At 45.3% G+C, this 22486-nt stretch overlaps 1 protein-coding gene across 1 annotated transcript in view; it reads right to left on the bottom strand.

Annotated features, from left to right (window-relative positions):
* FAM117A (family with sequence similarity 117, member A) overlaps positions 1-16102 on the bottom strand; it is a 41924-nt gene extending 25822 nt beyond the window's left edge. Inside the window, exon 1 of the mRNA XM_012661436.1 lies at positions 15844-16102. Coding sequence (XP_012516890.1) covers positions 15844-16039 — 196 coding nt within the window. The 5' untranslated portion in view covers positions 16040-16102. The remainder of the gene's footprint in view (positions 1-15843) is intronic.
* Positions 16103-22486: the final 6384 nt, after the last annotated feature.

Below are 22486 nucleotides of genomic sequence, written 5' to 3' on the forward strand. Positions count from 1 at the left end.
TAAAGATAAGTAAGGTGAAGAAAGAACCAGAGATTAGGGAGTTCATCTGCAATAAATCCTACAAGAGAACAACTGTGACTGAGACTGCACACTGACTTCTGTCTTGAACACGTGTACTCCAACACACTTGTGAATTCTCTTATGGAAGAGCGGGCAGAGCTTGCAAGGTGTTACAGATGGGGGAGCCCATGACAAACCTCCAGGTAGAGAGGTGAACTGATTTCTCCAAGGTGATAGAGCAAATTGCGGCCCTTTAATCCCCAAAGAGAAGACTTGAGAAAGTGCATGTCCCACCCTTGTGCTTTGTGGTCAGACTCAACTGCGTGGTGCCCACCTGGCTGCCTTGCTTCAGGAACTACTCCATAGGTCGGAAGGGTTCTATTCCTTTCCCTTGCTAGGAACTGGGATGATCACACACCTGGGTCTCAGGAAAACTATTTTTTACTCACTGGGAGTGCTGGGAGGGCCAAGGGAGGAAGAGGACAATTAAAAAAATGAGGGATCCCTTTTCTAGTGAAGAAAGTACAAAGCAAGTGAAAGAAAGAAAAGGAAAATAAGAATAGGATTACAGATAACCTTTAAATAATAAAAATAACTTCTGCTTTGTGAATAAACCATGACTTATTTTTAGTTCCATCCAGCCTGCCTTCTTCCTGACTTAAAGCAAACTGCCAGACAGCAGTATACAGTCGTCCTTCAGTATCTGTGGGGGATTAGTTCCATCCAGGGCCTCCTGCGGATACCAAAATCCACAGATGCGCAATCCACAGTCGCTGATATAAAACACCATAGTATTTTTATATAACCTACGCACATCCTCCTATATACTTTAAGTCATCTCTAGATTACTTAAAATACTTACTACAATGTAAATGATATATAAATAGTTGTTAAACTATGTTTAGGGAATAATGACAAGGAAAAAAAATCTGTACAAGTTCTGTACATGCAATATTTTTTTCCAAATCTTTTTGATCCTCGGTTGAATCCATGCATGTGGAATCCACAGATACGGAGGGCCACCTGTATATGTTTAAGCAACTAACACTGAGTTTAAATACCTATAAATTTTGGCAGAATTTGATGGCTCCATTTTGTCACCTTCCCCACAGTGATTTCAAAAGCCAAAATAAAATTTTTTTGTTATTCCTCTTTTGAATTGCTCGTGACAAAATTCACATCCATTAGTGTTAATTCAGAACTGGCTTTATGTAACTCCCAAAGTAATATCTCAATCAGAAAGAGTCATCAACAGAAGCCAAAACCACGGGGTCAAAGGTTGTAGGGAACAGAAGGTTTACATAATATCAAAGTATCACCCCATAAACCACTAAGAGAATTATGTACTTTTATAGTGGGAAATCCGGCAGTTACCATCTTAAGTGATCAAACTTAGCATGACTAGTAATGTACATTCTGGCATTACGTACCCCCTAAAGTGACATTTTATGAAGTATACAACTTTACCTATGAAATGTTCTCTTTAGAAATGCTTAACCTTAATCTAATCAGGCCCCAGATCTAATGTTCCCCCATTTATAGGAAATGCAGGGGATAGAGGAACAAATTAGATGCCACCATGAAGAAACGGAAAAATCCAGAATGTGGGACAGCTAGAAGACGACTAGTACCCACTTTTCAAAACATCAGTCATAAAAACCAAACCAAACCAAACAAAGAAACGGGAGTGGGTAGTAGTTCTTAAAAAGACACAACCAAATGAGAACCTTGACTAGGTCCTGGATCAAAAACAAAAGAGTCATCAAAGGGGAAATTTGAAAAGGACTAGATGTTAGATGATACAGAATTATCGTGACATTTCCAACTTACTGTCAAATAGTATACCCAAAAAAGTGCGCATGGATGCACATACATGGCTATGTCTAGACACACATATATGCACATACACAGAAGGAGAGAAGAGAGACAAGACAGTCGTCACAAAAAGATATCAACAAGTCTAGGTGAAGGATAAATGGGTATGCATTGTGCTTCCAACTTTTCTGTAGGTTTGAAATTTTCTAAAATAAAGTTGTAAGAAAAAAAGAACTGGCTTCATTTGGGAAGACAGGAAATTCAATTTGCTCTTCAACAAGGACCTAAACCCTTCGGCATTTCAACCTTGGCAGGTGGTAGCCAAATTCAACTGGGTCACTGCTCTTGACTTCTAATTTGGGGAATTGAAGGTGGCAAGAATTAAAAGCAGCATGAGGCTTGATCTGAGGCAAGGAATTGAAACTTGCAAGATGTAAGTTAATGCAAGGTAGAATCAAGATACTAAGTGAAGGAGACATCAAACTAAATAAAGAAGTGTTAGGTCACCCCAGGAGCAAGACCAAGACTGCAGGCAGAATTAAGGGCTTCCTATAGTTCAGAAACATAACTGCAGTTGGATATAACTTCAGAATACCCGGCCAAATGACCATTTGTCATTAGTGTTCTTCAAAAGGAATGTAGAAACCAGCAAGACTGAGGCAAATCCCAGGGAAGAGAGGTAAAAACGGCTCGAGGAAGGGTAGCTCTATTCCAGGAGGAGGGTAAAATGAATTAGAATTTATCAGTAGTCTTCTGCACAGGTGCAAACATGAAGGACAATAAAAAGGATTAAGTTAGACTAGGAGAGAGTCTAGCTAGATAAAAGGAAGAACTTGCTCATTAGAATTGAAAGAGGGAGGCTGCAGAGTCCACCCCTGAACAGTTCCAGGAAGAGATAATTACATGCCCCCAGCTGTCTCAGTATTCACCCCGGAAGGCAGGAGATTGTACCAGCTGAGTCTGGGCCTTCTTTAGGTCTAGAATTCCCCAACTATTAAAGGGTAAATAAGAGAGGGCTACTGACCAGTTCAGCTAAATTGAAAGCTCAGAGCCCATGCTATTATCTGGGGCAAGACAAGTTAAGGAGGGAAAAAAAAGGCACAAAGTCAAAGGGCATTTGCCTTACCTAGGCCAATCAGACAGCTGTGTTGTGGGCTCCCAGGTGATCTCTCCCACCTCCTCCCCCAAGCAGAATATAAATAGTGCTCAATTTACCTGTGGCTAGCCACAAGCAGAAGGTCTGGTCACATGACTGGGCAAGCTGGGAGTAACCACCAAGTAGGCATCAGAGCTCAGAGGGCAGGTTTGCTCACTTGCTACACCTCACTAGGTTGGACTCTGTCGGGGACCCTCTGCTCTTAACCCTGACTCTGATTCATTTTGCTCTGGGCTAGGGGGTGGGGTTGGAAGGGCTCTTATAAGGAACAATATTTCAGTTAGGTTCCTCAAGGCCAGGAAGGTCACAGTCAGAGTTTGCTCTGCCTTCAGGGTCAAAGATCCTAGTAGGGTTACTCTCCTCAACCCCCACATCCTTAAAAACCTATGTGAACCATCTTGACCTACATGCAGAAAGTCTTCTCTGATCATCCCCATCTCCTTACTCAAGCTCTCCTACAGCCCCACCTTCAAAGGGGAGATACCTAAGAATCCACTACATCCCATCTAGTGGTTCCCTACCTAGGCCATGACATTCTGGGACTGACCTCGAATCAGTGGCAAATTCCCTTGCTGTGCCCTGGCTGTGGAAAAACCCCAAAGTGTGCTGGGCAACATTCCAGGGCAGCCCCTGCTCTGAAGCCCCGGTCTTGCCGGTTGTTCAGATTTCCTAAGGCAGGTGAGAAGGTTATGTAGTGCCTCCAGGGTAAACCTAGTCTGAAAAGCAAGATTAGATGGCTCTTCCAGAAAGGGCCTTGAACATATCACAATGGAAAGATCCTTCCTACCCTCAATATATGCCCAAGACCCCTGATGGCCTCCTATCAGAAAGATGCTAGTCAGGTCACTGCTTCCGTGCTTCTAGAGGCAGGGGAAGAGGCAGAGGAGAAGGATGGCAACACACATCACTGGAAGGTAAGTTACACCATCTTCCCTTGCATACGACGGGCTTTGGATCTGCTCTGAAATCAGGAGCTGCTTAATGGTAACGTTACCTTCTTTTATAAGTCAGGTAAAGAAAAGGCTTATCCCTCATAAAGCAGGAGAATTTGATCCAGAGAAACAGACATTAATTGCCAATATGTCCCATCCAAGCCTCTAAGTACCAGAAAGCCCAGGCTCGGCTGTCATGGTCTTCTCTAAGCAGAGAGCATTGCATTTGCATAGCAGCTCCAACACAGACCCCTACGCTTCAGACAACCTAACAGCAATTTGGGGACAACCTTTTCTCTTCCTCCTGTATCTTACCCTGATTCTGGATGTCATCTACTCAGCACTTATTTTGGGGTAGGAAAGAGCCTGAAGAATCAGACAATGGTGGGGCAGTCTGTATAACTTGATAGCTGCCTAAAGACAAACAATCTAAGTATAAAAGCTGCGGTAATAACATAATAAATGCTCATGCATCTATTTCATAAAACTGGCTAGGCCCATGAAAAAAAAATCCTTTGATGACAAGTCAACCACAGTCAGGACTAATTAAATCTAGGGTAGCTACAGGTAAGTGTTTCAGATAAAGGACACATGCTAAAACTAAAGATTTTCAGAAAACTGTTTTTTTCTATGTTAAGAAGTAGTCAAGATATGAGAGGCTGCTATAAACAAACAAAAAAGAAGTAGAGTAGGGCTCATTCCCTTACTCTGGCTCTGCAAGCTGGGGGAAAATACCAATAAGCAAAAATGACAAGAATAATTCGAGGGCCTTCAAGGAACACAGACAGATGTGTAACATGTGGCTTGGTGTGAGAGGAGAGGGCTGGCACACAAATGTCAGAGTCTGAACCTCTAACTCTTTGCTTAGCAATCATTACCAGATCCACCCCTCCTCGGGGCCTGTGGTTAATGGAAGGGTTTCACTGACTAAAAGTGAGCCATCCCTCTGAGCACGAAATTGTAACTCCTGACCCACTTGGTACAATATGCCGTGCTAAATCATACAAACACCTCCCTCTTCCCCCCGAGGCTCCTGTAGGTAGGCGGTGGGCACAACCGACTGACTGCAAGTCGCAGAGGAAAGCAGTCTGGCGTAGGCTCATACCTGCCATCACTTTCTAAGCCAAACTCAACTCCTTTTCCCCTCAGATCTCTACTAGGTACATACGAAGTAATAGTATTCCATGGCTCTGGTACAGCAGAGCCTTCCGGTTTCGTGTACTTTAAGAAATGGGCTGGGCAAGGTGGCTCACGCCTATAATCCTAGCACTCGGGAGGCCGAGGCAGGGGGACCTCTTGAGGCCAGGAGTTCAAGATCACTTTGAGCAAGAGCGACACTCCGTCTGTACAAAAAAATAGAAAAATTAGCTAGGCGTAGTGGTGCGCACCTGTAGTTCCACGTTACTTGGGAAGCTGAGGAGGAGGAGGATCCCTTGAACCCAGGAGTTTGAGGTTGCAGTGAGCTGTGATGATGCCACTGCACTCTAGCCCTGGTGACAGAGCAAGACCCTGTCTCAAAAAAAAAAAAAAAAGAAAGAAAGAAAGAAATGAAGAGAGCTGAGTGCAGAGCAAAGTGGGAGAGCACTTCTTAGGGTAAAGAAGTAGATTTACCTAGAAGGTACCTGGACATCCTGAATATGCTCAGTGTGCTTCAGCAGAATGCTGCGACCCTGCTGACTCCGCTGCTGGGTCAATGTAGGGCATGCACTGGGCTCGGACACATGGCAGCGAGCACCCAATCAGTTCTCAGAATCTGATGCCAACCTTGTCCAGCTCGAGTAGTAAGGACAAGCTGCAGTCTCCTGAGAGGTGGCCTACTATAATGGTCAATACCTGGGCCCAAATCCTGCCTCCGCCCCAATGTGCTACTCAGTGAACTCAGATGGGTCACTTAACTTCTCTGGATGTCAGTTGTTCCATCTGTTAAATGGGGGAGAATAAGAGATGTTATGAGGATGTAGAAGAAAACCTCCATTCTAAAGAACTTCTGGTATGTCAAATAAGTCTAGCATATATTCATTTGTTAAGCATTTTATTTGGAAATAATTTCAAATTTATAGATGCGAGAATAAGAACAGTACATAGAACAGCCACATAATCTACAGCCAGACAACCTATTAATATTTGCCCATCTGCATTACTGTTTGCTTGCTTTTGCATGCACTTCTTGACACCTACACATTCACACTTGAGACACACTCAAATACACAATTACATTCAGATTCAGATACACACACACACACACACACACACACACACACACTCCTTTGTTGGGTTTCTGTGTGGTGTTCTGTTTGAAAAGAACAGGAACCATCGGAGGGTGGGCGGTTCAAGATGAAGAGAAAGCACAAGAGGCATTGCCACTCGGTGATGGTTCCATGGTTCTGTTCCCTTCTCTGTGTCTACGATGCAAACGGCAAACACTCAAGTTCTACTCGACAGATGAACTATTACACAGACAGGGACCAGAAAAGGTACTGGTTACATAAGATTGTTGGTTATTTTTTTTTTTTTAAACAACAAACCCCACCAAAAAACAACAACAAAACATTTATATGAACCATGGAAATAAGCTTTATTATACAGAAGTGTTTTTGTAGTATTTGTTATAATGGGATGTTACCTTATAATGTTGGGAAGTAACTGGGGAAAAAAGGTTTCACACAAGCATATGGTTATTGAAACATTAAAGAATTCTATACATAAGCCTCCCGGGAGAATTAGATAATCTCTAAGAAGCAAGCTAGGTAATTCTCCACAATATCAAGTCCCTAGATGGAGCTTTCTGCCAGAGTTCGAGTCCATGCTGTTCTCCTTACCAGCACATGCCTGTCTCAGAAGAGCACTGTCACATATCACAATACCCCACTCCCAGTAAGCCTAAAGCTCAGAGAGACGGATATGCTCAGACAGATCACATGCCCCCACCAGGCTTCTTTCCCACCAGAAGTGGGAGGGGGTACACCAGGGGTCCCCTATATGGAAGACTGAACTGTTACGATGGTACAATGCCACTTGTACCTACTCCTTGCCCTAGGAATGCACCACCCACATTTATTCTCAGATGATTTTTTGGGTTTCACATCACACATAAGAAAGACATCCTTTCCTCCATCTTAGCATGTCTCCCTGACATGGCCCTGAGCTCGGTAACCATGACCATGACCCCATAAAGGCAGAAACACCCCATCTGCTTCCTGTGCCCTCTCTGTCCCTGGTTAGCTACTCATTCCACATGGAAGTTGCGTATCTTAAACCAGTTGGAAACACTCAAATGTCACCACCATATCACACATAAAATAATGTAGTAACCATCATTTTCCAAGTGAGTACCTATGGTGTGGACAGTCACTTTGGGGTGTTAAAGGAAGAAACAGACTTCTTTCCAGCCCCTTTTCCAGTCTCTTTTGGTCATTTAACACAAGAGTCTTTGCTCCTGGAATACAGGTATATAAACAGAAGGGAAACAAAGGCTGGGGGTATGCTGGGCAGGCAGCAGCAGATGCCAGCCTGGGATGAAATTCACAATGGATTCTTCATATATATGTGGGACGAGCCCTTTGCCTAATAAAGCAAAGGGGCCTTATTAGTCACATGGTCTTGGGCAAGTTACATCCTTTTTGGGCCTCAGTTTCCTTATCTGCAAAAACAAGGAAATGCCACCTGCACCTGCAGGACTGTTGTGAGGATGCATGAGAAACATTTGAAAGTTCCGATTAGAAGCACCAAAGAGCTAAACAAATGGAACACGTTGTCAAAACCAAAGCTATCTATATTCTCAATTTCCCTGAAAAATACAGATAAATTTGGGGGCCTTCCAGAGTTGGGAGTCACACTCCTTCTATGGAAGCAGCTGTTTTAGTCTTCCCCCATGAACACGGAACTACCCAGGTTACAGTTCCAATGAGGAAAAGCCCAGGCGCTGCTCTCAGCATTAAGATGTGCACATCCCCCGTGGATGGGGGGCTGCCCTCCTCTCCCCAGTCTCTAAATCCAGACTATGGAATATTGTGAAAGCCCACTGGGTGCATCCCCTCTACCATGCCAATGCCATCCACCCCCAGTCCAACCCCACCCCAGCTTATATGTCATATCTGATGGGCACGAGTTAAAAAAGACAATCCCCCAAAAGGGGCTGTGCGGCAGTGTTCTGCCGGCCTGCAGCTGTGGGGTAGGGAGCGCACGTGTTATCAGCAGTGGTTCTCTCAAAGCTGTGTGGGCGATCAGACATGCACAGAGAGCAGAAAACTCTGAAAGGGAAGGGAGTGTGGGGTGGAGAAGAGGAGGAGGGAGAAGGAGGTAGGAGAAACTGCCTATCCTCCCAATCACATTTTCACTCTGTTCAAAGTTACACCTCGTCGGGCAGGTTAATAAAACCATTTTCACTAAGCCACCAGACCTGTGCTTGGCAACCTTAAGGGCAGGGAACACAGACTCTGGATGACAGGGTAAGTGTCCATGGCTTGGGGAATGATAATCAGTATCTCTCTTCTGCATTTCCCCATTTTGCTGGGGGAGGAGGACAAACAGCAGCGCCTGGTATCACAGGATGGTGCCTGGCTTAGGAGGGGTGGACTTCCAGCCTGATTGCACCTCTAAAGCCAACCTAGGGCCAACAGATACTACCGCTCCCTAGCCTAGAAAAGTCACTGATCCAGATTTCTTTTTTCCTTTGTCCCCTTGCTATACAGTAGAACATTACTAGGAAGTTAGTACAAATCAACATGGAGTGAAAAGACATCCGGCATTCATCTCCGTCTCCTTGGCCTCTCACCCGTATCCACTTCTAAGCCTAAAGCCAGGTAGTCTAGCTTTTTAACAAAATCGTAACAAAATCCTACACATTGGCTGTTTCCATGGATCAACCTGGTAACCACTCAAGCTCACCCTCTGGCTCCAAATGTGTTAGGAAGAAAACCTACAGGCCTACCAATGACATCCATGGAAATGCCACGTCTTTGCCACCAGCTGGGCTTCAAGCCCAATGACCAGGATGAATAGGAGACCAAGGATTTAAAGAAAGAGAGAACACTAACACTTTGGGGGGTTTTGTCTTAAGGGGGAACAGGGTGTGGGGACCAGAAGCGGGAAAGACCACTAGGAGTGAGCCCAGGGGAGGCGCAGCTCACTCTCCCCACTCCACTGCCTTTCCAGCAACTCAATCCAACAAGTGTTTATTGAGCATGACACTCCCCAACTGCCTTGGCCCTCCCTCTGCAAAAACACTCAAATCTGTTCAAGCTGCAGGGTGAGTTCCATTGCTCTTGAACTTGAAACATGAGGTGCCTACCTCTTAAAAAGGCAGGCACACAATTTCCAAAATGGAGCAGGAGGTACTCATGAGGTTTGAGAAAATTAATGAACATAGCTGACTAGACAAGACTACAACAATGTCACTTTTGAAAGGGAAGGGAGAGAAGGGAGTAAAAACTTAATTTAACCTTTGGGAGAATAATACATTGGCCGATTAAAAAAAAAAAAGCCTACTCAAAACATCCCAGTAGTTCTCTAATTAGCCTCACCGAACACTGAATATTCCTTCATTCTATGCCTCCTCCAGCTTCAATTTATATTTTATTCACGTATGGATGTGCTAGCGATCTGCTTTTAGAGTTGTACATTTAATCCTACATTGGCCTTTAAGGAGGTGATACCTCAGTGCTGTCCTATGTGTCGTCATCTAGGATCAGATGATAAGGGAGGCAAGCGTAGAGCCTGTAGTGCACTAGGCTGTCCCCTAAGGAACATGGCTCCACGGCAAAGGCGCCTGCCATTTGCAGGATAGGGAGCTCAGGGATCAGAGAGGGGGCACCCCAAACTTACAATTTTGCCCCACCAAATACTGTCCATCCTCTAAGAAGCCACATTCGGGCACCCTCTGAAAGAAAACTCCTCAAGCCCTGATCATAGGCCAGCTGCTTTAGAGCAACCAAAACCCTGGGAGGAGTCTTCCTAGGCTTCCCCCAACCTCCACCCCTTTTATTAGGGAGCTGGGAGCTCCAACTGCTAAGGCGCAGGCAGGGCTGAGCCGAAGGCATGCCATCCACCCCCAGCTCAGCTGCATGGGGCTCATGAGCAAACCCACAAACCTATGTGCCTGAGCAGGGCAGGGTAAATGTCTGTACATGGCCTACACTTTGGTTCCAGGTCCCCCAGGGGCTGGACTTGAAGTTTTCCTATTATGAAATACTTTGATAGCATTCTTTTAAGTTCATTAACGCCACCCTTGATTGGCTACGGTGCTCCCACACAGTAAAAGTCAAGTGAGGCTTATTTGGGCCTGAGGATAAGCATTAAAATGACTGCAAAGCTGGGCATTCAGCTTCGTAGTGACCCTGAGGGGAAAGCAAAGTACCAGGAAGAGTTTTCCAGACCAGGAGGTTCGGTGGGGACTGTGAGCTGGAGCCTGAGTTTTAGCAGCCAGCTGCTACAAGAACCTCCCACCATACAGCTGTTCCCAAGAACAAGGGCCCCTTCACAAGCTCTGCACGACTGGAGAAAAACTGGAGCACAGATAACTCATAAACTTCAAGTATCATCCACAATTCTTTCCCTTCTGGGATCAAGATTTGTTTTTGACCTAACAATGCGAATTGATTTGGCTAATATTTTGTTCATTCATACCCTGAAAACCAAGTTATGGAGCCCTCTGGAAAGATTCGACTCAGGCGGAGGAGGAAAGTTGACCAGATTTCCCACCCATCCTTTTCTTTGCTTCCACTCTTCCCTGTTCCCTCTTCTGTGACAGAGAAGGGCAACATCCATCTCAGAGGACGGCAGAGCTTACTTAACCCAAGAAGAGACTGTCCACTCTCACTAAACCAACTTGCTGGTGGGCATCTCCCTTCGCTCTGAACTGGGAAAGAAACACAAGGTTTTCTCTTCCAGCCCCTTAAAAGGGCTCCAAACCACCCATGGAGTAAGAATAAGCCCAGGTAGGTCTAGTCAGAGCACTTGAGCTAGCGGCAAATAGCATTTGATATATGTGATAGTGTCAACAAGAATTTCAAAACCAGACCTGCCCCCCAGAATATGATACAGCCTGAAGTCTGAATCCTGCGGCAGGAAATCTCTACATGAGTCTTGTAAGAATCTGGAGGAGGACCCTCTAACAGTTCTATTAAGATCAAGGAGTAGTGAGGCCCTGGTGCCTATCATGCTAATCCACATAAACGAAATTCAACAGAAAACGCAGGCATGTTGTTGTCTCGCCTATTAAAGCTCACCAACCACTTTGGCAACACCCAAATTAGCACCATCACTATAAAAATTTTATAATCCTTCCTCAAATTTTCTATAGACCTATGTCTGGAACCAGAGAGAATGATGTCCTCTTGCCACCACAGCCCACTGTTGTTCTTACTCCTCCACCACCAACCTGGAATGGTTTAAGATCTCTTAGCTCTAGGTTACATAAGTGATGACCTTCCTATACTATATAATCCTTTGCTAGCCAAAAGACTGAAGAACACATGGACCCACACTCCTTCGGGTACCAAAGAGATAAAGCAGTTAGGCAACTAGCCCCCAATTTCAAGGATGTCATCACTGGTGATAACATTTAAGAGTCAGATGCTTCAGCAGTACATTTTGCTGACCATGTGCCTGGGGCTGGCAAAGCTGTCAAAGCAACAGTTAGCAGCGTTGGGCTAGGAAGTGCCTGGTGTTTTAATGTTTCCCAAACAGAAGCGGCCTCAATCGCAGGTTTTAGGACAACTGTAGTTCTTAAAGGATTTTAACTGCACTCCCAAGCCTCATTATAGCAAGATGGCTCCTTGGTATAGAAAGGTTGGAACTCTGTTCTAATCTCCAGGCTGTTTCTGACACGAGGGGCCACATGGACCATAGTTTGATGAGAGCTTTCTCTCAGGGTCTCTAATATGCAACCTCCTTTATGTGGTTCCAGACCTATCTAAATACCCATTCCCCAAGGACTAAGTTTTCAAGCATTGCAAGGGGAGGGAGTTTAATAATTATCGATAGCATTGCTAATAACAATGCTGTCTTATATTCATGAAACAGCCATCCAGGGGAACCTTATCAACATTTGATATGAACTATCTTTCCTATGTCTCCCGTGTAGAAACCAATATTTTAGGGCAACCATGACTACTGCCAGCTCTCAAAGATCTGTTCAGAAAAGTAAAAGGTAATGAGAAAAATTCAAAACAGGAAATGAACCTAAAGTAATTTCTATCTGATTTTGAAACGTGTTCACTGTACTTGTGGGTTGTTAGGTTGGGGGAAGGGAGAATATAAGAGAGGAGGGGGAGCAAATTTGCCTAACAGTTAAGCTTTTATGTAAATTCAAATTAGCTTATGTCTACTGAACACATGTCACCTGACAATGGTGGGGGTGGGGAGTCTGGATTCACACGTGACGATCTTCCACAAAGATTGCGAACTGACTGGAAGCAGATGACCTCTTTTCTTTTTCCCTAAAACATGAGTGGGGATGCAGGCTTGTTAGTTTTCTTTACTCTCTTAGGATTTTCTCAGGAGATGTATATTATACACATTTAAAACTGATCTTTCTATAGGAATAATCGTCAGGCACATTGTTTAAAACAAGGGTAGGCAAATTTCAAAGTGCCATATAGTACATATTTTAGGCTTCGTGGGCCACATGGTCTCCATCACAACTACTTGATCTGCCACTGACAGCATAAAAGCAGCCATAGACAATATCGAAATGGAGTGTGGCTATGTTCCAATAAAACTTTATTTACAAAAACAGGCAGAAGGCCAGATATGGCCTATAGGCCATAATTGCTAACCCTTGGTTTAAGAAGGTTCTGGTGGGCAGAGGAGGTTCCGAGGCAGCACTGGCTTCCCTGGTACTCAGCTGGCCCCAGGGGGCTGGTCCACTGGAGAAAAAATTTGCAAAGCTTGATTAAACCTTATCTTCATTCTAGAGGTACGGAGACAGAGACACTAAACAGGATGAGTAAGACTGGAACCCAGAATAATTCATCTCCTAGTCCTGTTTTGTTTATCATCAGTGGTCCTGGAAGAACATAAAAGTCAGCAGCCTCTACTACCCACTAGTGGCTCTTAGCTTTCTTAGAGTTGACCTTCATTTTTCTCTCCGCTCTCTTCAGCCCAGGCTCATAAAAATGAAGTCGTTCTCCACTTTATGAAGACATCCTTATGGATGCAGGGTTGCCAAAGGTAGATGCCGCTCTTCACACCATAACCCTTTTCACAAGGTCTACTATATCTCGTCAATAACACAGCAGGGTGTGCGGTGGGTAGATAACTGCACGGCAGGACATCACTTTGAGATGGGCAAGAGAAACAGTGACGACACTTAATTGTTCCTGAAACCCAGTCCCAGCTCCCATGCCTTTTAAACAGCTGGGTTTTAGAGCCCTGTTTAGAAAGCTCATTTTAAAAGATGAGGGAATAAAAATGCAAGAGGAGGCCCTGAAATTCTGAAACCTGCAGTACTGGTTTCAGATCAATCTGGGTCTGTTCTTTGAAGCCTGAAAAGGCAATGGGCTCTGGCCAACAGTGCTCTCACCTTGGCTAGGTGGAGGGAATAACAACAATATCGGCAGCAGCAGTGAACACTTTTATAGCACCTTCCATGTGTCAGGCACTGTTCTAAGCACTTTATTAACTCATTGGATTCTTATAATGTAGATATTCTTATCCACACATGAGGAAACTGAGGCATAGAAGTAACCTTCCCAAAGTCACACAGCTATAAATGGCAGAATCTGGATTTAAAACCCAGGCATTCTGGCTCCCAGCCCCATTATCTTAAGGGTTCCTGACTACAAGGGGTTTCCCTCTATCCCATATACCCTATGTCCTAGAGAAAACCACCCCTGCTGCTTCCCAAAGCCAAGGAATGGAAATAATCTGAACACACATGAAGGCTGAAGTTAACATGTAGAAGACCTGATGTGCCCCCAAACCAAAGGCCAGATACATTCTACTAATGTTTGGCCACAAAGGCCACATACTCAGACAACTCAGGCCACTTGCCTTCCGCTTTTCCTCTTTCCTGCCTTACTGAAAATCTACAGATAATCCCACTACCCACTAGGCAAATGCCATATTAACACCTCTGGGATATTAATAGGGGCAGAAATGATTGATCAGCCCACTCCATAAGCAATAATCCACCCAACTTGCCCTAAATCACGCAACAAGTTACACAGAACTCTCTAGCTTTCTACATTTTTGCCAGTATCTGAGGGCCTCTGGCCCTACAAAAGGAGCAGGTCACACTCCCCACTTCTACAGCATCTACCAGTGTTTGTCCTTCTGATATTAATTCTATAGTAGACCCAAAATAATTGCTCTTAAAATATGATTACTGATCAATTTCTTGCTACTACACAGGCAGGCTTTCTATTGATTTCTACTGAAAGTAACTAAGGTTCTGGTGCTTGTTGTTCTGTTAATTTCCCTGGGTTCCAAGGGAGCCCAAACAAAACCAACAGGTTTGTAGCCTTGTGGTTTGCTTTATACCGCATGATAGGCTTGAGTTTGGGCATTGTCTCACTCTGTACCACTAGATTCTACACATACTTTGACTACTTGGTCACTGTCTTGCTGCCAGATTTGACCAAGTTTCTGTGTTCCAAGATGCAAGGCTAACATATACAGTGAGGTCCAGATAGACTTGGGGGTTTTTCACCTCAGAGACCCTCTTAATCCCATTCCTACCGAGCAAGGACCTATAGTAGCACCGCAGCAGCAGGAGGCGGATGTGCAGCAACTAAGTTTAGTAATCACCAAAGGCTCAAGAGACTCCAGTTTAGAGGATGTCACTAACCATTAAGATGGCAGGGACTATGACTTTTGTACATTTGGTAGAGACTCGGGCTGTGGAAGTGTGCAATGATCTTTTCACATCTGGTGTGAATCAAATGCAAGCCTCACTTTCAACTTACTGCCAGCCTCCTCATGCAAGTAGGTTCCTTTTCCGTTCCTAAGTACTTGCATTTGTGGGATCCGTCACAGCTTTGAGTGTGAAAGCAAGGTTAGGCTTGCTCCTCCCTGGTTTCCCCACACCCACCACAGCAAGCTGTTATTAAGAAACCGTTCCAGTGCTGTTCAGAAAGTGGGGTGTTTGCCACAGTGTACTCGATTGTAGCCCTCACCCCCACTGCCACGTTGGCTGGCAAAGCACAGGATAAAACAGCCTTGGTGGGGGGAGGAGGGAAAGGCAGGGGGCAAACTGCCCAGGTCCTATACACACACGCAACGGTTGGAATGAGACAGCCATATTAAGCAGGTCAATGATCTGGGAACATACAACTTCTGGGCCACAAGGAGAAGAATGTAGGCAATCGGGAGCGTAGCGTTTGCACCGTGGTAAAAGCCGTTAAACTAACTTATTCCAACGGGCTGAGATGAAACCAGCTCCAGAAGGTGGCATAAAGGGAAGCGCACGTGAAGTGGTGGAGAATGGAACTCCAGAGCTGCAGAGAGGGATGCTGGGGCCAAACTCAAGCTGGAGAAGTAACACATGGCTCCACGGGGCTCTCCTCCATGCCCCTCCCCCTCCGGTGCAGGCGTCCAGCGCCCACCGGCTCCTCGCTCCCAGCGCCAGCGCTCCGCGCAGGGCGCCCCCACCACGCGCCACTCCTCACACCTCGCTCCCACCCCCTGCATCTTCCACTCACCCCCACACGACACCTCTGCCCACTTTTCGGTTACGCCCCCAAAGCCAGCCTCCATCTGCCAGGTCCCTCCCCTCACCTCCGGGCCCCGACTCCCTGCACACTCTGTCCCGGCAGTGCACCCCACGTTCACGGCTCCTCGTCTCGCTCCCACCGCCCTCGCAGAATTTGAGCGCCCCCTTTCTCTTCCCTCGCCCCCATCCACTTTCCCCTCACACTTTTCCCAGTACCCCTCCCCCCGTCACGCGCCCCCCCTCCCCCAACGGCTCCTCCCCCGGCACCCGCTCCAGGCCCGGCTCACCTGCGCGGCCACCCCCGTCCCGGCGCTGGTGCGGCTGCTGCAGCTGGAAGGGGACCGTGGCCCTGAGCGGCTGCAGCCCAGCCCGGGGGGAGCCGGCGGGGGCTGGAGGAGAGCAGCCCCGCCGGAGCCCCCCGGTCCCTCCGCGCCCCGGCCCCCAGGCACCTCCGCCTCTGCCGCCCGCTGCGGCCCCCGCCATCGCCCGCCCGACTGCCCGCCTCGGCCCCACAGCGAGCCCCACACAGCCCCCCAACCCCCGCTGCCGCTGCTTATCTGCCCTACGGGGCGGAGACCGGCCCCTCAGCCCAGAGCTGTCATTGGCCTACGGAGACCCAGACCTCCCCTCCCAACCAATCCGCGGCTTACTCTTCCCTTCCCCGAGGATGATTGGCCAGCATGCCTAGCGATCCAGGCCAAGATCCCACCCTCATAACGCCCCCTTCGGCTTTCCTACGTCCCAAGGGCCGCTGATTGGTTCGTCTGGAAGAAGGCTGGTTCTCCAGCACCACCAATGACAAGACGTAGAAAAGGGGAGCGTCACACCCAGTCCCAGGTAGTATGCAAATATGTCACGTGACGTCAGGCTGAGCTGGGGGCGGGGCCGGGTGTAGGTTGGAATCAAACATTAGCGAAATCATTATGGGGGGCGGGGGTAGGGAGGAGTGTCAAACTTTAAGAAGTTGAATCTGGGCAGTATGGAGAAAGGGATAACTTCAAAAAGCATTACATTTAGTTTAACCTAAAAACATTAGTTTTAAATCTTCACAGGATCTCAGTGCTGCTTGCAAGCTCCGAACTAAGATCCTACAAATTAATGCAAAGTTTGCATGTCATTTGCATGCAATTTGCATTATATTTGTGCACTTAATAGCTACCTTGCCTCATGTGACACCCACATTTGTCTTTCTCCACGTTTCCAAGTCCCTATTTGGTGTTGATCCAACCTTAACAAAACAGCTGCTAGCCTGTAAATTAAATTGGAACTCTGAAAAGGAGCGGGGAATTTCCCTTCACAGTCGTCCATTCGAGTCTAGCTCAGCAGAGTGGAAGGAACAAAGTGGCTGAGAAACTTGCCCGAGTTTGCACAGTGACTCCATTAGCAAATCCTGGTCTTCCCAGTTCAATGCTTTCTGACCTACAAGTCAAAATGAGACTGGATGGTCCCCAAAGAGAATGCATGCAGTTGTGAAAATCACATACCATAATATAGAGGAAGGCATTTGGGAAAGAAATTAAGGAACTACTAAAAATTACTACTCTTCAAAAGAAAAAAAATATTACCCTTGGTATTTGTTAACCATTTTGTTCTACATATGGAAAAAGCAAACGTCAATCAACCCTGGATTGCCTGAGATAAGGGGCCATCTAAATAATTAGATAATTCCCTCCAGATTTATATTTAGCTATGAATTCTATTTTTGATCTTGCTACAGATTTATCTTTCTATTTCTGTTTTTGCCCAGTTTAATGTTAAAAGGAAGATATTCCCTGAAGCCATACTAGCTAATCAGAGAAAAGGAGGTAATCTGGGAGCACACTGGAAGGTAAGGAGAGGTCATTTTGGGATTAAATATTGAAAGCAGATAATACCCAAAGTAGAAATTCTGGAGTTGATTGGATATTAAAATTAGCCTACATACACTGAATGAATTGAGGCAATGGGACATACTCAAGGAAAGTTTTCTTTGCAAAGAAAGTACTGCTGTGAGTTTGAAGGATTTACTTCAAGATCTGACATTTGAACATTTTTTTTATTGACTAAAGAAATGCTGTACTTCTTTTCCATGGAGAGAACAACCTAATTAAAGGCAGAGAGGAATGAAGAAAAACTCAGTCTTTATAAACTCAAATTCATTGAAAAAAACATTGCATTTATATTGTTCCTCAATTTCAACTAGTTCAGTCTTCATATACTTTAAAAAAAAATCCTCATGACAATCTGGAAGAGGAAAAACATGGATTCTTACTGTGGTGCAGGTAGGGAAACTGAGGTCCAAAGGGTAAGTCCTTTGATTCCTAGCTCAGATCTCTATCACATCATATTGCTTGATATCTTCACTAATAAAATCAGCAATGGTAGCAACTAAGATTCTTTGAATTATTTTCTCCATGTCAGGTACATGTTAAGCACAGTGCATATATTATCTCATTTAATACTCAAGATCGCATTTGTGAAATGGGTGTTATCTCCTCTTCATTGAGGCTTCAGAGAGAAGTAACATGCCCAAGGTTACTCAGGCAGCCTGACTTCAGAGCTGAGCTCCTAATCTCTATGCTTGTAAAACTTTCTTAAGAACACAGAAAGATTACTATTTATATCTTCCATAAAGAATCTCCAAAGTGGCTGGGCACAGTGGCTCATGCCTGTAATCCTAGCATTCTGGGAGGCCAAGGTGAGAAGAGTGCTTAAGCTCAGGAGTTCAAGACGAGCCTGAGCAAAAGCGAGACCCCATTTCTACTAAAAACAGAAAAATTAGCCAAGTATGGTGGCATGTGCCCATAATCCCAGCTACTGGGGAGGCTGGGGCAAGAGGATCGCTTGAGCCCAAGAGTTTGAGGTTGCCATGACCTAGGCTGATGCCATGGCACTCTAGCCCAGGCAACAGAGCCAGACTCTGTCTCAAAAAAAAAAAAAAAAGAAAGAGAATCTCCAAAGATGCAAATCTGACCAAAATGTTAAAATTAACATTTGTCTAGTGCTTTATTGCTTTCATATACATCATCTCATTTAATTCTCACAATAGGCATGTAAGGTGGAAAATGCAGATATTACTGTCCTTATTTTTCAGGAGGTTAGGTCACAGAGGCTAGATAACTTGCCCAAGAGCATCCAATTAGTGAATGGTGGACCCAGGACTTACATCCCAGGTCTTCTGACTCCAGATTCAGGTACTTTCTCAACCAACACTCAAATTCTAGACCATGGGCCCTGCCTGACAGCAAAAGCAGGAGCTAGTTGGTCTTTTGAAATCAGTTCTTGACTGATAACTTACACTATTTAGGATCCCTCAACATGTAAATTCTCAGTCTTAGGACACGAGTGGTTTTTATTGGTTGAGTGATATAATGTGTGTTAGAGGTAAAGCCCTGAGATGAAGAATCTTGAGACACTTTGGGCAAGTGGCTTCCCCTCTGTGTCAGAATCATCCCTGCTCCATCAACCTCACAGACTTGTTCAAAAGATAAAATGATATATTGTACATATGCTTTCTTCTCTCAGAGAAAGGAGAGTAATGTGTGTGGTTCCAAAGACACAAGGTTTAAACTTTATTCCAAAGCCAAGGTATCAGGAAGTGAGGACATGGACAGTAGAAGAGCCAGTGGGGGTGGCACAGATGAAGAAATGGATCTTCTGAGTCCAGAAAGTCATGGTCTTTCTTGATAAGTTGCTGGCAAAAGACAGTAAAGTTGATCCTAGCTGGAGGAGCGAGAAGGCAGGCACGCATAGAACTCATTCCTCTCCTTACTAGGTATCATGCCCAACCAGCTGTCTCTTATTCCCTTCGCTATCACTGATAGCTTCTCCTGGCAAGCGCATGGTGGGAGGAGAAGGACTTCATCTGGAGATCATCCCCTGTTTCCTCCAATGAAGAAAGTCATAGCTTTGGGGAGGCTGTGTGCTGCTAAGGCAGATTCCTTGCATCACAGAGCATCTTGTAGCTTGCGAGAAAACCTTTGTCACTGTCCCCACTGTCATCCTTATCAACATTGCCATTAATTAATTCACCCATCACGAATTTATTGAAGTGACTATTATGTGCCAGACACTGAGCTAGGCACTAAGGAATGACAATAATGTTTATAGACATGGTCTCTACCTTGAATTCACCGCCCAGCAGGCCTTGAAGTGTGTATGCAGAAATAGCACTGGGCTAGATGCTATTCCAGTTGAGAGACATGACCTGGTTCCTGCTTTCAGGGACCCTGGGTTGGAGGAAGGGACCCCAAAACATCAAAAGTGGAGGTTTACATATACCAAGTATATTAATAAACTGGTTTTCACCTGTAGGAGATGTATTTGCCTTATGGGCAGCAAATGCTTAGACTTTTGATTCCAGCATGCTCTTGGGGTGGCCACATCTGTCACAAATAAAGAGGACCCAAGCAATTGAAGTTATTTTTCCTACAGGTGTGAATCAATGGTATGGTCATTCCCCAAGCAGTCCCTATAAGGCTTGGGGTCTTAAAAGCTGCAGGAGTTTGACAGACTGCCAAGGACAAAAGGCTGTGGGGAATTTTGGCAGACCAGAGGATCAGCAGGGAAGCTTTATCCTGGTGGCTACTGACTCAGGAGAAGGCTGGGGTTGTCACAGCCAAGAGGAACTTTCCAGTTCTGAAGGCACTCTCTGGCCCTCCATCCAGGCCACTGTGAATTCCACTCTGTGCATCCATTCATGTGACAATAACCAACAAGAAGAGGAATTCCAAATCACCATTTTTACCCTCCAAAATATGATACCTGCCTCACACCTGTAATCCCAGTGACTCAGGAGGCTAAGGTGGGAGGATCACTTGAGGCCAGGGGAGATGGAGACCAGTGACCAGGCTGGGCAACATATCAAGTCCCCATTTCTAAAAAAAAAAAAATTTTTTTTAATTAGCCAGACATGGTGGCACATGAGTACTCCCAGCTACTCAGGAGACTGAGGCAGGAGGATCACTTGAGTCCAGGAGTTCGAGGTTGCAGTGAGCTAGGATCACACCACTGCACTCCAGCCTGGGTGACAGAGCAAGATGCCATCTCTAAAAACAAAAACAAAACAAAATATGACACCCAGTAGCAATTATTCAGCAGAGATTAAAGGTCTTGATATTCATTGGTACCTGGAGGACTATCTCTGAACTTCCTGGTAAACTCTAAGTCTTTGCCACCTCCACCCCCTCAAGTTCCAATATAATAAAACAGAAAATAAGATGACGCAGATACACGGTGTCTCTTTCCGACCTACCTCCTTTACTCAGCCTCTGTCTGAAATGTCAGGCCTGGCTCCTCAGGGAACAAGATCCAGAGGAAATGGGGTCAGAGCTGAAGGAGCAAAGCAGCCTGAGAAGGATTGGGAAGGAGGGTGGAGGGAATCAATGAGGTTATGGGAACAGAGTAGGGAGGGGGGTCCTATCCCTCAGCCCCTCTTCCCACTCTGGTGCCTCCCTCTCCCTGTATCCCTTCCCTCTTACTCCCAGGGTAACCAGATGACCTGGATTTTGACCTTCAGTGCTTTCTCTGACACATTTTGTCCCTTGCTATGACCCACCACATTTTGTCTTCTTAGCTCTCTCATTTGTTCCTTCTTCATTCAGACTGGAAAACATTCACCCCTTTATGCTCTTTCTGTGCTCAGTGGGATTCTAATTTCCTTGCTAAACCACAGCCTTTTAAAAATGAAGAGTCCTGGCCAGGCGCCTGTATTCCTGGCACTCTGGGAGGCCGAGGCGGGAGGATCATCTGAGGTCAGGAGTTCGAAGCCAACCTGAGCAAGAGTGAGACCCCATCTCTATTAAAAATAGAAAAATTATCCGGGTGTGGTGGTGCATGCCTGTAGTCCCAGCTACTTGGGAGGCTGAGGCAGGAGGATCACTTGAGTCCAAGAGTTTGAGGCTGCAGTGAGCTATGATGATGCCACTGCACTCTACTCAGGGCAACAGAGTGAGACTCTGTCTTAAAAAAATAAATAAATAATAAAATAAAATAAAATAAAAATGAAGACTCCTCAACCTTAACAATAGAGTATGGTGGAAATTTTCAAACAGGTAAAGGGTAAATGCGGGATCAGAGACACTAAAATTCTAGAATATTGGACCTAGTAGCATTCTATGAAAAGTACAAAGTAGATTAAAAAAAAAAAAAGAATTGGAAGACATGTTGGAGACTATATATGATTCAGACACCTCATGTTACACACATCGGGAAACAGATGTCCAGACAAGGGCAAGACTTGCCAGAGACCAGTCAGCAAATCAGAGACAGGCCTCCTGCATCCTGTCCAGTGTTGCCTAAAAGCATAAATAACCTCTAAAAGAATTTAGATGGAATACTATTCAGCAATAAAAAGAAACAACCACTGATACATGCTGCACTAGCCAGACACAGAAGACTACATATTATATGAAATGTCCAGAAAAGGGAAATTTATAGAGACAGAAAGCAGTTTCCTAGGGCTGGGGAGTGGGAGCAGGAATTACCCGGCAAACAGGCACAATGGAACGTTTTGAGGTGATAGAAATGTTCCCAAACTGCAATGTGGTGATGGTTGTACAATTCTATAAATTTACTTTAAAAATCAGAGAATTATACATGTACAATAGGTAAATGTTATGATTTGTAAATTATACCTCAACCAAGCTATTTCCCAAAACAAAAGGATTTAGATAAATTTATGGATGAGAGCTCAATGCTGTGTGGGACACCCTGCTAATCTTTTTAGGGGAATGGTCCCAGGAAACAAATGTACCTGCCTCCATGATACCCCTAAAGGGTCACCGTGAGAGACAGAAGATGTGGCTCTTCAGATTATGGAATACCCTGGCTGGCATTTCTCATTTTTAAAAATGTCCTCCCACATTATATCAGCTTCCTAAGGAGAACAGGTGTGTCTTAGGCACCACACCATAACATGTAGCACAGTGACCACCACGCAGATGGTGCTTC

This window comes from Propithecus coquereli, unplaced genomic scaffold (assembly GCF_000956105.1).
Source record: "Propithecus coquereli isolate 6110/MARCELLA unplaced genomic scaffold, Pcoq_1.0 Scaffold119, whole genome shotgun sequence".
In the NCBI taxonomy this organism is placed as follows: Eukaryota; Metazoa; Chordata; class Mammalia; order Primates; family Indriidae; genus Propithecus; species Propithecus coquereli.